The 12,797-nt window shown below is 33.7% G+C and overlaps 2 protein-coding genes across 2 annotated transcripts; both read left to right on the top strand.

The window, feature by feature from the left end:
* The first annotated feature begins 120 nt into the window (after positions 1-120).
* On the top strand, positions 121-1,816 carry LOC142612780 (uncharacterized). The gene has a single exon (XM_075784935.1). The coding sequence runs from the start codon at positions 357-359 to the stop codon at positions 1,410-1,412; it is 1,056 nt and encodes a 351-aa protein (XP_075641050.1). The 5' UTR covers positions 121-356; the 3' UTR covers positions 1,413-1,816.
* A 3,547-nt stretch (positions 1,817-5,363) lies between these two features.
* Positions 5,364-8,103, top strand: LOC142612936 (L-gulonolactone oxidase 3). The gene is made up of 3 exons (XM_075785110.1): positions 5,364-6,257; positions 6,823-7,078; positions 7,196-8,103. The coding sequence occupies exons 1-3, from the start codon at positions 5,568-5,570 to the stop codon at positions 8,032-8,034; spliced, it is 1,785 nt and encodes a 594-aa protein (XP_075641225.1). The 5' UTR covers positions 5,364-5,567; the 3' UTR covers positions 8,035-8,103.
* The last annotated feature ends 4,694 nt before the right edge of the window (positions 8,104-12,797 follow it).

Below are 12,797 nucleotides of genomic sequence, written 5' to 3'. Positions count from 1 at the left end.
AACATCTCTTTGAATCCTACAATCTTATCGTCAGCAAGCAAAGACCACAACCATGATTGAAGTCCACAAAGATAATTGCTACTGAACCGTGTCAGACTTGGCTTTTAGTGTGAAGGTGAAATGTGCAGCTTTATTCTATTTCAAGGCAGACCTCCTTACCGGACAACAACAAAAAATGTTAAAAAATATCAGCAAGAAAGATGCCACATCCTGCAGGATCTGCAGTTGCAGTAGTGTTCATTGTCCAACTCTCCCATCGCTCTCCACCCCATTTTTACTTGTTCTCTCTCAATCAAATTCAATTCACTTCTACACTAGAGTGAGGACAGGTCTTCTCTTTAGTACACCTTGGTACCATGAAAACTAATCAACCAAAGCTTAAGACCCAACTCTTCTCCTGTGGGTTTTTCCGCCACTGTACACAAACTGTTGTCAGCCCAACAGGCAGTAGTGCTCCTCACCCCCCAACTTTTGCTCTCTCACAATCTGATCCAATTCTTCCATCACCACCGCCACAACTCGACACGCTTCCCCCGCCACCACCGCCACCTCACCGACCCACGCAACCCGACTTCTCTTCATCATCCTCGTCCTCCTCAACCTCCCAAAGCTTCACCCAGTGGAGGTTCCCACTCCCACAGTCACCCATCCTTCCCAACCCGAATCAACCACACGGATTCGACCCGGTACCCGAACCCATTACCCATTTCGGGCCACCACCTCCACCCATTTCATCCACAGAACTCCAGGAACTCTTCCACGTAGCGGAGATCCAACTCAGCACCGGGTCGGATCCGGACCAACTCGCGGCACTACAACTCTTGGAGCGGTCACTCGTCCCAAACCCGCCATCCGACCCGGAATGCCCGCCCGAGCTAATGAGCGGGGTAGTGAGGAATTTGAAAACCAAAGCGGGAGCAAAGCCCGCAACGAAGATACTGTTCGCGCTTTGCTTAGCGGAGGGGAGCCGCCGCGTGGCGGTGGAGGCAGGTGCGGTGGGAGCAGTGGTTGAGATAGCGGCGGAGCTGGACGACGCGGCGGCTGAGCGTGCGTTGGCGGCTTTAGAGCTAATGTGCACGGTGGCGGAGGGCGCGGCGGAGCTGAGAGCACACGCTCTGGCCGTGCCGGTGATGGTGGCGATGATGGGGAGGATGGCGGCGCGTGCAAAAGAGTACGCCATCAGTGTGTTAGCCGTGATATACGCTGGGGGTGCGTTAGAGGATCAGGGGGCTCCGCCGGTAGAGGAGGTGGCGCGTGCGGTGGCGTTGGCATTGCAAGGGAATTGTAGTGCTAGGGGAAGGAGAAAGGGGGCCCAGCTGTTGAAAGTGCTTCAAGAACAACAAGATGAGGAAGAACAAGATGAAGACGGTGAAGTTGAAGTTGAAGTTGAAGGTGAAGAAAATGAGAACTGAGGATTGACCATTGAGCCTTTGATTTGTCCGTTGTGGCAGCTTGGACTTGGAGAGTACAGTCAAGTTGGTCTAAGTGCCGGGTCGTAGCACGAAAAATGGTGCTCATCTTTCATTTTTCTTACTTTTGTGGTAAGATTTGCTCTATAAATTTATAAAAAAGTCTACTATGAATGTAAGAGGAGGGACCATCATTTTGTGTGTTGTGTGCACACTATAATACCAACTAAATGTCGATGTTGGAAAGTAAAACAGTCAATAGAGTGTATTGTAGTTGTGTGATCCTAAATTCTGTGTTCCATAATTTTCATTTCCCACATGTGCCAACTTGTTTTAGGCTCGTCTAAATTGTAATTTACACTCTTATATTTGAGGTTGTTTTTATTTTGTTTCCTAGAATTTCATAATTTTGATACGTTGCCCTGAATGTTATGTGCCATCTAAGATTATCATGTGAGCTATCTAGTTGGATGAAATTATAGCATGTCATTTTAGTTATGTCATGTCAATTAAATCACTTAATTAATTTTTTAAATATAAAAATAAAATAACTAGGGGTTCTTATTTCTTTAAATTACTCTTGGGGTGTGAGGGTTTCAAAGATTGCCGTATGGTCGGGGCAAGAGTAATAAAGGATTAAAGTCTGCTGGGGTCATAAGTATCGGTGATTGAGATTGCAACTACAAAGGAGAGGTTTTGGGGCTTCATTGGTTGCAAGAAAGTAAAAATGAAATTTTTGTTTGATTACCCAAAAATAGTAAGATAATTAAAATAAAAATAAAGAAAATAAACGGAAAACCATTTTTCAATGTTGATGTGGGTTTTTTTTTTTTTTTTTGCAATCCATGTGTTGATGTGCCTATTAAATCTTAGACACGCAACATTATATTTAATCTTTTAATATTAGACATGTTGATAGTGCAAACGGTGTGCCATGTGTGTGTTTTTTGTAAACGAGTTGATGGTAGAGATTAACTTGATAACAAGTTTAAAAATAACGTGAATCAAATTTGTTGTGAGAAAACGTGTTAAACAAATTAAAGTGACTTGAAATTAATTTCACCAAACATAAAAAAGAGACAGAGCCCAAAAATTATTCAATGTTTTAACTTTTATGCATCCAAAAAGTCCAAAACAAGGCTTTCTCAACAAACCCCAAAAAAAAAAAAAATCCAAAACAAGGGTTTTATTATTAAATTTTCACATTCGGCCTAAGTCCAAATATCCATCATCATCTAATATTTCACAGTATATATTATCATAAAATTAGCAATAGTATTAAGGGTCCGATTAATGTGTGTCTTAAGGGCACATATTAAACTATCTATTTTTAAAAATATTTTATAAAAAATTGAAAAAATTTATCAATTCTCAATAAATTAAAAAAAAAAAAAAATAATATACTGTATGCCATAGTTTAAAATCAGTCAAAAAGGATAACTACAAGTCGCTTCTCAAAAAAAAAAAAAGAAAAAAAAAGAAGGGACAACTACAAGTCTACATCCTTTACCCTGTAGGCTCTTTAAGGGACAATTTAATTAATTCAAAGATCACATCGCAACATTCAAATCAAGAAGGTTGAAATTACGCTACTACAGCATAACTTTGGTTGATATTGCACTTTTTAAAAACTTTTTATAGGGATGAGTATTTTATATGCATGTCTCTTATAATTTATAGGCTCCGTAAATATCGAAATAATGAAAGATTAAGAACTATTTAACTATAAAAGATTCGATTTTTTTTTTTCATTTAGAAATATGCAAATAATATATGCAGAGGTGGATCTAAGATTTTAAGCTAGTGGGAGTAGGGATATATAAAAAAAAAAAAACTTCAAATAAACATCTATATAATATTAAAAAATTATAAATACATAAAATCATTATTTTTAAATATATTAAGATGTAATCATTTACCAATAAAGACAAAAAAAAAAAAAATTTAATACTAGGCTGGCTATGATTTTTTATTTATTTTTGCTTAAAGTTAGAGCATTCACAGTGGTGGTTCTAAAAATTTTAGCTTTCAGCATTTTAAAATGCCACTTTATCTCTTTTATCAACTCACTTTACAATACACCCAATATTAAATGTTCTATTTTTTTAATCACTTCATTAAAAATAATATAAACAACTCATTAAAATAATAAAGAAAGAGAGAGAATTCGAGTTTTTTAACTGAAGGAAGAGATATAATCTTAATAAAATTTTGTATTTATTTTTAACAACTTGCTACAGTTAACTGATATTTATATTCTTTTAAAAAAAAATGGTATTTATACTAGTTTACTGTAGTTGCAAAAAATTTAACTTTAGCTTCTCTTATGACATGTGATTTTTTGGTTCTTTAGTCGTAAAATAGTTTTTTTTTCTTTTTTTGCTAAAATACAATCATTATTCTAAATATTTTTATTATTTTTGTTAAATTTTTGAGTTAAATAATTGCTATTTGGGTTAGACTAGCTAGGCTATTTGGGGAGAAGGGCGCCAACTACAAAAATAAATTACATAATAACTATAAAAAAAAATTTGGACCCAGGGGGCTTGGGCCCCTTGGCGCCCACCTGGGTTGTCCCTGGATATATGAATGGATTTATTATGAAACCATATCTTAATGACATAAAATTTAGGGTATGTTTAGTTGTGTTGTTTAAATAACAGTTTTCGTTATTTACACAATACAACACGTTTTTCTATAACACTTTTTTACCTACACGTATTTCCACAATACTTAAACAACGTTACTAGAACACAATTACCAAAAAAATCCACTCCATTTGAGTTTGTAAACTTAAAAAAATTTGCAACCTTACTATTCATAGGTTGTAAAAAAAATATTAGTTTAATCTTGTGATTGTGTGTGAAGAGAAAAAGTGTATGGGAGGAAAAAAAGAGAGAATAGAACTTTTATTATTTTATTATGTTTTTTTTTACATCCCCAAATGCTAATGCTCTTAGGACACGTTTGGTAGACTGTAAGAAACACTGTAATGTAATAGATATTCTTATGGCATAACTATTCGGTTGTTTGGTTATATTTTTATTACAATGAAGAATTATTCCTTATGAATAGCTATTCTTCAAAATGAGGAATAACTATTCCTTATCAAAAGTACTGAATATCTATTTCTTTATTTTCTGTAAATAACTTTTGAAATTTTTTTCCTAAAAAGCCATTAGTTGCCACATCTTCGAAAGGGAAGAAAATAAATTTTCCTTATTGTTAATTATTAGCTCTATTTTGAACACCATGAAATAAGTGTATTTTAGGAAATTTGACTTAAAAATTATTTAATTACACTTTCTTTTTATAATCTACTAAATTGTAGATGCATATTCAGGATTCTATTCCTAAAGTGTCACAAAACTAATGAATAGTAATACTAATTACATTCCAACTTAATAAATTCCTTTTAATACTTTTCCTATTCTCATGTAATAATCATTACAGTGTACCAAATATACTCTTAGGGTCCGTTTGGATAGAACTTATTTTGCTGAAACTGAAAACTGAAAACACTGTAGCAAAATAATTTTTAAATATATAAATAGTTTTGTGGGACCAATTTTTAATGAAAAAGTTGTTAAAAAGTAAAATTTGTGGGACCCATAAATAGTGCATTTGTGCACTGTTCATGGCTGAAAAGTCAATATAAGCTGCTGGGTAAAAAAAAAAAAAAAAAAAAAAAGCAAAAACGTAGACGCACAAAACGGCGGATCCAAACGCCCTCTTAGTGTTTACCTTAATATTGCTGCCGTTACCGATTAGAAACGTGAGCAATATTAAGTAACGTACAAATGAAGTATATATGTTGCGTACAAATCAAGTATCTAATTATCTGGGCATTTTTTACTCAAAAAAATAAAAAGAAAAATCTGTGCATTTCCCTTTCAAAGCATTGCCTTTATTTTAGCCTCATCTTATTAATCCCTTTACGGCTTTACCTAACACAAAAGCCTCCATTACTCTAGTAGGCAAAGAAAACCTTGATGTACACCCCATTGCTATAGCTCCATTGTGCTCCAACTAACTATGTAACTACTTTGTTCACCTCCCTTCAAAGCATTGCCTTTATCATTATCACCCCCATATTTAATCCCTTACCAAACACCAAAACCTCCGTTAATTCACTGTGGCTAGGACAACCAAGACAAGATGCACACTACTTGGAACTGGCTCCTTGGTGTTCTTCACCTTGTCACATGGGGTTCAAGTTCAACCCTCCTAACCATCTATGCCATGCCACCACAATCCCCAGTTCAATGCAACACAACTGGTGGCTGCACCCTCTACAGTTCCTATGGTGTATGGGGAGACAGAAAGGATTGCCATGCCCCAAATGTCACATACCCAACAACCGAACAAGAGCTCCGGTCAGTCGTGGCCTATGCCAATCATAATAAACTCAAGGTGAAAGTTGTGACCAAGTTTTCACATACCATACCGAAATTGGCCTGCCCCACATCAAATTCCGAAGCATCATTACTTGTAAGTACCGAAAAATATAACTCCAACATTGTAGTTGACAAGGACAATTTGGTTGTCACGGTTGATGCCGGAGTAGGATTGCGTGAACTGATTGATAAAGTGGAAGAAGCTGGACTGACTTTAGTGGCGGCGCCGTATTGGGAGGGTGTGAGTGTGGGAGGACTTATTAGCACTGGGGCACATGGAAGCTCATGGTGGGGAAAGGGAGGGGCTGTTCATGATTATGTTATTGGCCTTAGTCTTATTGTTCCTGCTAGACCATCTGAAGGATACGCCAAAATTATCAGATTAGAAGCACAAGATCCACTCCTTAATGCAGCTAAAGTATCATTGGGATTGTTGGGAGTTATCTCTAAGGTAAGAACCAGCAATATACATCCTATTATTTGGATCTGGATCTTAATTATTCTGTGAAATATATTTTATTCTTTTATATATATATATATATATATATAGATATATTGGAGATAGTTCTCAAATTTAGACACCATGTATATCATGAAAATTCCTTTGGAGTTTTTTTTTTTTTTTTTTAAATAATAATAATAATATATATATGTATGTATACATACGTATGTACGTATTTTATTTCTTTGGAGCTAGCAAAGCTTGAAATAATTATCTATATGTCAAAATCATTGATATAGACATCGGTTATATCATCTGACAATAATAAAAATTTGGATCAAAATTTTAATAAACGGGTATAAATTCAACAACCAGGTGTACTCATGAAACGTGATCATGTCAGTGCTCATATATGTGTGTATACATACATATACATATACATATATATATATATATATATATATATATATATATATTTTTTTTTTTTCCTTCCATAAGAATTATACTAAGCAATGTGTTCATGCTGAATTCTACAAATTTTATTGAATCAAAATTTGATAATGATCAATAACAGGTGAAGCTCTCACTAGAGAGAGGATTCAAAAGAAGCGTAACCTATAATTTCACGAACGATGCTCACTTTGAAGATGTATTCATGGACCATGCAAAGAAGTATGAATTCGCAGATATAACTTGGTATCCGTCAAAGAACACTGCAGTGTACAGATATGATGAAAGAGTTCTCTTAAACGTGTCTGGAAATGGGGTTTATGACTTCATTGGGTTTCAGTCCAATTTAATATTGATCTCCAAATCAATTAGAGCAACAGGTAATTTGATCACTCTTTTACTTCACGGTCTATTTCATGGTTTATCTCATAAATTTTTGTCCGCATATATACATAGTTGTACATAATAAAAATATAGACTAAATTGTAAAAATGCAGAAAAAACATTTGAGAATACAAGGGACGTGAAAGGTAAATGCACTCTAGCAACTACTACTGTGGCTGCCAAGAAGTTAGTGGGTAATGGGTTAAAGAATGGTCTAATCTTCACTGGTTATCCAGTAATAGGTCAACAGGGAAAAATGCAAACCTCAGGTTCATGTTTATATTCATCAAGCTCATTTAGTACATGTGCTTGGGACCCAAGAATTAATGGGCTCTTCTTTTATGAGACAACAGCAATATTCCCAGCTCCAAAGTTTGGAGAATTTATCCGTGATGTGAAAAAATTGAGAGACCTAAACCCAGAGAATTTTTGTGGGGTGGATGTCTATAATGGATTTCTAATACGTTTCATTAAGGCTTCTGGGGCATATCTTGGCCAATCTGAGGATTCTGTTGTGGTTGATTTCAATTATTATCGTGCTAGTGAGGCTTCAACACCAAGACTAAACCAAGATGTTTGGGAAGAAGTGGAGCAAATGGCATTCTTTAAGTACGGGGCTAAGCCACACTGGGCTAAAAATAGGAACCTAGCATTCTTGGATGTGCAGCACAAGTATCCAAATTTTAATAGGTTTATTGCTGCTAGAAAACAATTGGACCCTCAAAACATGTTCTCAAGCGAATGGTCAGATGAGATACTATTTGGGAAGGAAGCTGCAAATAAAGGTGATGGGTGTGCCTTAGAGGGACAGTGCATATGTTCTGAAGACCGGCATTGCAGCCCAGAAAATGGATATTTCTGCAAACAAGGTCTTGTTTACAAAGAAGCTAGAGTTTGTAGGTATTTACAGTCCTTAAGTGATAATGAATATTTCTACGGAATTCGATATTAAACAATTTCATTTTTTATAACCCCTCCCCTCTCAATAAAATAAACTTTATCTGCACGATTAATATGAAAAGCAAGTTTGATTTCTAGCACCTATTTTTGTGTCTCAATGGATCATTGATAACAAACCATTGTTCCATTAACAATCCAATCGAGAAGCTTCGAACAAGAAATTAGTTCACTCATCACTCTAAATCACTAGCTAGCATTAAGGAAAAACAAGAATAACATAAAAAATGCCATATTTGTGACATGAGCAAGCTAATAGTTAACTACTAAAAATTTTATGGCGCAAGCTTATTTTGCTTTGTTGGTGAATAAATCTATGGTTGCTGCTTCTGCTCATGCTAAAATTTGATGATTTAGCCTTCGTATTTATTATCTTGATTGATCTGTAAACATTTAACATGTTTATAAATCTATGTCAACAAAAAACAAGTTATTGGGACATTATATTACGTACGCTTCAGGTAACCTATGCTTTTTTTTTTTTTTTTCCTTTTGGCTTTAGAGATTATTAGGCTCTATATTATTAAATCGCCGCCATATATAGATTGGCTTAAAAGTTTATAAAGTAGGCTACACAACATAGGCGGTATCCATTATTATAAGTTAGATTCTCAATATGATTAGTATATAACCATATAAATATTCAGTAAAAGTAGCAAATTGGTGGCCTTCCCGGAGCCTAAATACTCCACTATCTTTAGGTTGAATCTCTAGCCTCCCAAAGCATGGGGAGAGTGGGAGACCATTTCATATGTAAAATTTAGTCCACAAATTTTGCTTCCATGTTTTCTTTGTCAGTAATTACAAGTAGTGATAATCGATCCGCTGCACCGAAATATATTTTTGAAATATCTATATATATATATATATAAAATTAGAATTGACTTCTTTAATTAATGTGCACTTTTTCATACTTTACCCTATTATATAATTACTGTGTTGCAGTTTGTAAGTAGATTACTAAGTTTTGTTTATGCAATGTACTTTTGTTGAATTGGATTTAAAATTAAAAAAATTGTAATTCTTTAAAATATTATACAACTCGATAACTTAATTACTAATACTTTGCTAATCAAGTTCACGATTCGATAATTTATCCTTTTTATGCCTATCAATTAGGCTAATTTTGGTTTCAATTTGATATTGTTCACTATCCAATCTGAAAATTAATTTATTTAGTATATTTATAAAACATTAAAAAACTATAAATTTTTAATATTTTTTTTGGATGAGGTGGTTGTTGATCCTCAATTATTTGGATATTTCACAAATATGATGAGAATTTAGAAATTATGTAATTCAACGGAGGTTTATGTATAAAGATTAACAAGACCATATATAGTAATGAATTTAAAATTTGGAATATTAGTGAAGTTGACATACTAACAACCAAACTTTGCGATCCAAGTTCTGAACACTCCTTTAATTTCCAAAAATTAGTCATTTCAAGAGTCTTTGATGATTACACGAGTATCCAAAATAATTAATGGTCATAAGGAGAGAGAGAGAGAGTGAAGAGAAGTTGAGGAAGGAATGCTACAAGAGAAGAGATTGCAGGAGATATATATGGTAGTGCCTTCTTCAAGTGAAATTCATGTTTTATAGACTTGTCTATTTTGAACTTTCTTCAATGTTTATTGTCTTGTTGACTTTTTTATCTTAATTTTTTTTTTTTTTTTTGATAGGATCTTATAAAGTTATTATTTTGTCTTTGATAACTTTTAATTTTAGATTTCATTATTGCCTTTTTGAATCTCTTAAAAATTTTCTAACAGTTATGCAGACCTTACTCTTTCTTCTGTTTCTAAGAAAAAAAAAACTTTCTTCTAATTTAAAGGGAGCAACTGTCTCTTTCTTATATAGGATGAATTGTGTGTGTTTTGTTAGCTCTTGTTATATTCATATATAACATTAAATGCAAGTAATGGATAGAATTTAATATAATTTGGCAAAAAATAATTGACGTACAATAAGTAAAGAAACATTCACTTCTCTACATCTTGGGTCTAATCTTCACGTAAAAATAAATAAACATTGTCTGTCTAAAAATAACGATTTAGGCGTTTGATTACGATTTTTTTTTTTTTCAAAATATTTGCACACTTCCAATTTCAAGTTCCAATCATCTGGCATGAATTAGAGCGACTTTCTTTCCTCTCTCATCTCTCATTTATGATTTACCAGTGAGAAATCGAGTTGGATATATGTATCCTGATCAGTACTGCTCACATGGGTTTCACTTTCAGTTCAGCTATATTAATTGCCTCACGTCACCACTGAAAGGAACATAGATATCATGATTCACGTTTGTCTAAAACTATCTTTTTTTGACGGAGTCTGTCTAAAACTATCAAGATAAGCTTATTATGTTGGACTAAGTATTAGTAGTCACCACCACTCATAGATTTCGGTAAATCTTGGCAGAATAAACTTTTATATATATATATATACTTTTATTTGACATTGCACCAATGCACCTAGAATTAAATAGAACAAAAAGAAAATTCTCTAAACCCCATAGGTTATTATTATTAACATTTTTTTTTGTTGGAATAATTGATAATTCGATAGTTATTTGTCGTTCAATTGGAAAAATAAATACATAAAAGAGAACTGGGTCATTAATTTTAGAGAATCCCAATTTAACGAGGCCTCCGATAGAACCAAGAAAACAGCCCAAAGGGTCAATTAACCAAGATGCTCTAAGATGAACATGGGAATTAAAATAGGAGCAAAACTTTTTTATTTATAAAAAAGGTCAATCTTGGCCTAATTCTTAAGTACCGTAGAGAATGTTGATCCTCGTAAACTAGCCTCCCTCAACTCCGCTTCTCATTACTTTGATGTTACGTATAGGAGCAATTAAGCAAACCTAACTCTTGCGGCACAATAAAGGAACCAGAACCAACAGTATTGTCCATACGCTTTACTTTTCAGCTCAATTTAGCCAGAAAAATCAGTGCCCCACCACCAGAACCCAGAGCACAGTATGGTGTGTTGTGGCACATACAGATAAACTATCACAACTAGCAGCAAATTGAGTCTATGTGGTTGTAGCTAGCTGTCCCTTCCGAGACACTGAGGGACACATTAAACTTGAAAACGTATCATAAATTCGGTGTCTCAAGTTTGATCCGCCAAACTCCATGACGTTTCAGAGCATTTCATTTCATGGGCAGCGAGTGAAATAGTCTGTCGGTGTTGGGTGGAACCATAGCATAGATCTTGGTGCATGATGCTAGCTGGTTTATTAGGGTGCTCTCTGGTCTGGAGGTGGCATATGAGGAAAGCAGGTTAATTATTAGGAAGTGGCTAGCTAGTTAGAGAATAGTGAGTTTATGTTTAATCTTGTCATTCTTGTGCTTGCTTGATCAATGATCAGTCTGGTTGTGTTGTCAAATGAAGCACGTTTCAATAACAGTTACAGCAGCATTTGAGCCGCCCGCAGGAGAGTCAGTAACTTTTCCTATTACTGATGAGGATGGAAGAAACTAGCTAGCCATTTCCAGAGACAGTAACCTATTTCATATACTAATATGTGACACATGGGTACCCTATAAATATAATAAGGTCATTCTTTAAAATTAAATATGTTTCCAATATATAAAGTTTGAGATGTTGGGTTTTTGCTCTTATTTTGCAAAAAAAATAGTAATATGTTTCCGTTTTGAAACTATTTAGGTCCGTGTTTCTATGCATATTTTGTCATTTAATTTTTTTTTTTTAAATTTAAGTGAAACTTGACTTTGCGAAAATTTCTATACATATTTTGCTACTCAATTAAAAATTTACATATAACTCGATTTGAGGATATCGAGTTTTATATCAAACTCGATTTTATTAAAATTCATACTTTTTGTTTTCAAATAAATTATAGATTGCATAATATTATAATAATATTTTTTAGAAGTTACGACAGATATAATGCGTAAATTAATGTTAGATCATTTAAGTAATAAGTATCAATTTTCTGTGCTCAAATATATACAAGCCAATATAGAAGAGGGGAAAAAGCACAATAATAAAAGCTTGAAGTAAAGTTTTTTTTTTTTTTTGGGGTAATGGATGAGAAAATAATAGAGGTCCCAAACTCTACAGGAAAACCTTAGCATATTCTTTTGGCAAAAGGACAAGAACTCCAAACATCTTTACATCCTTACTTCTCTTTACTTCTTTGAATGCAAAATAAAAGAGGGCATTTGTTTTTGTAAAAAAAAAAAGATGAACCTTTGTTAAAGACATTTATTATCTATTTTTAAACAATTTTGCTATATAAACATAACATGTTCCACAATTTATTAAAATAAAAAATTATGAATGGTAGACAATCACTCTTATATATATAAATTCGTCATTGACGTTATTTTTATTTTTCATCATTATAACATGTCAATAAGTTATGAAATAAGTTGTTTAGCTAAACTTATCTAATAAAAAGCATATTCTTTAAAAGTACTTTTTTATTATTATTAAGGTACACATTGTCATTTAAATGATTGTAGCAAAAAGTGAGAAATGACATATTAATCATTTAAATGATGGTAGAATTTTTTTTTTTTAAATCTTAAGGGTCTTTTTGTAATCGACCTATTTGTTAAATTTATTACAAGAAAGCATGGTGAATTGTGAAGAGGGTGGCATGTACCCCTACTGACTTGAGGGTCATGTTTTGGTGAATTGTGAAGACCCCTACTGAATTGAGAGTCATGTTGTGGTGAATTGTGAAGAGGGTGGCATATACCCCCACTGACTTGAGGG

The sequence above is a fragment of the Castanea sativa genome, chromosome 10 (genome assembly GCF_040712315.1).
Source record: "Castanea sativa cultivar Marrone di Chiusa Pesio chromosome 10, ASM4071231v1".
NCBI lineage: Eukaryota > Viridiplantae > Streptophyta > Magnoliopsida > Fagales > Fagaceae > Castanea > Castanea sativa.
This window is presented reverse-complemented; position numbering and strand designations above follow the sequence as displayed.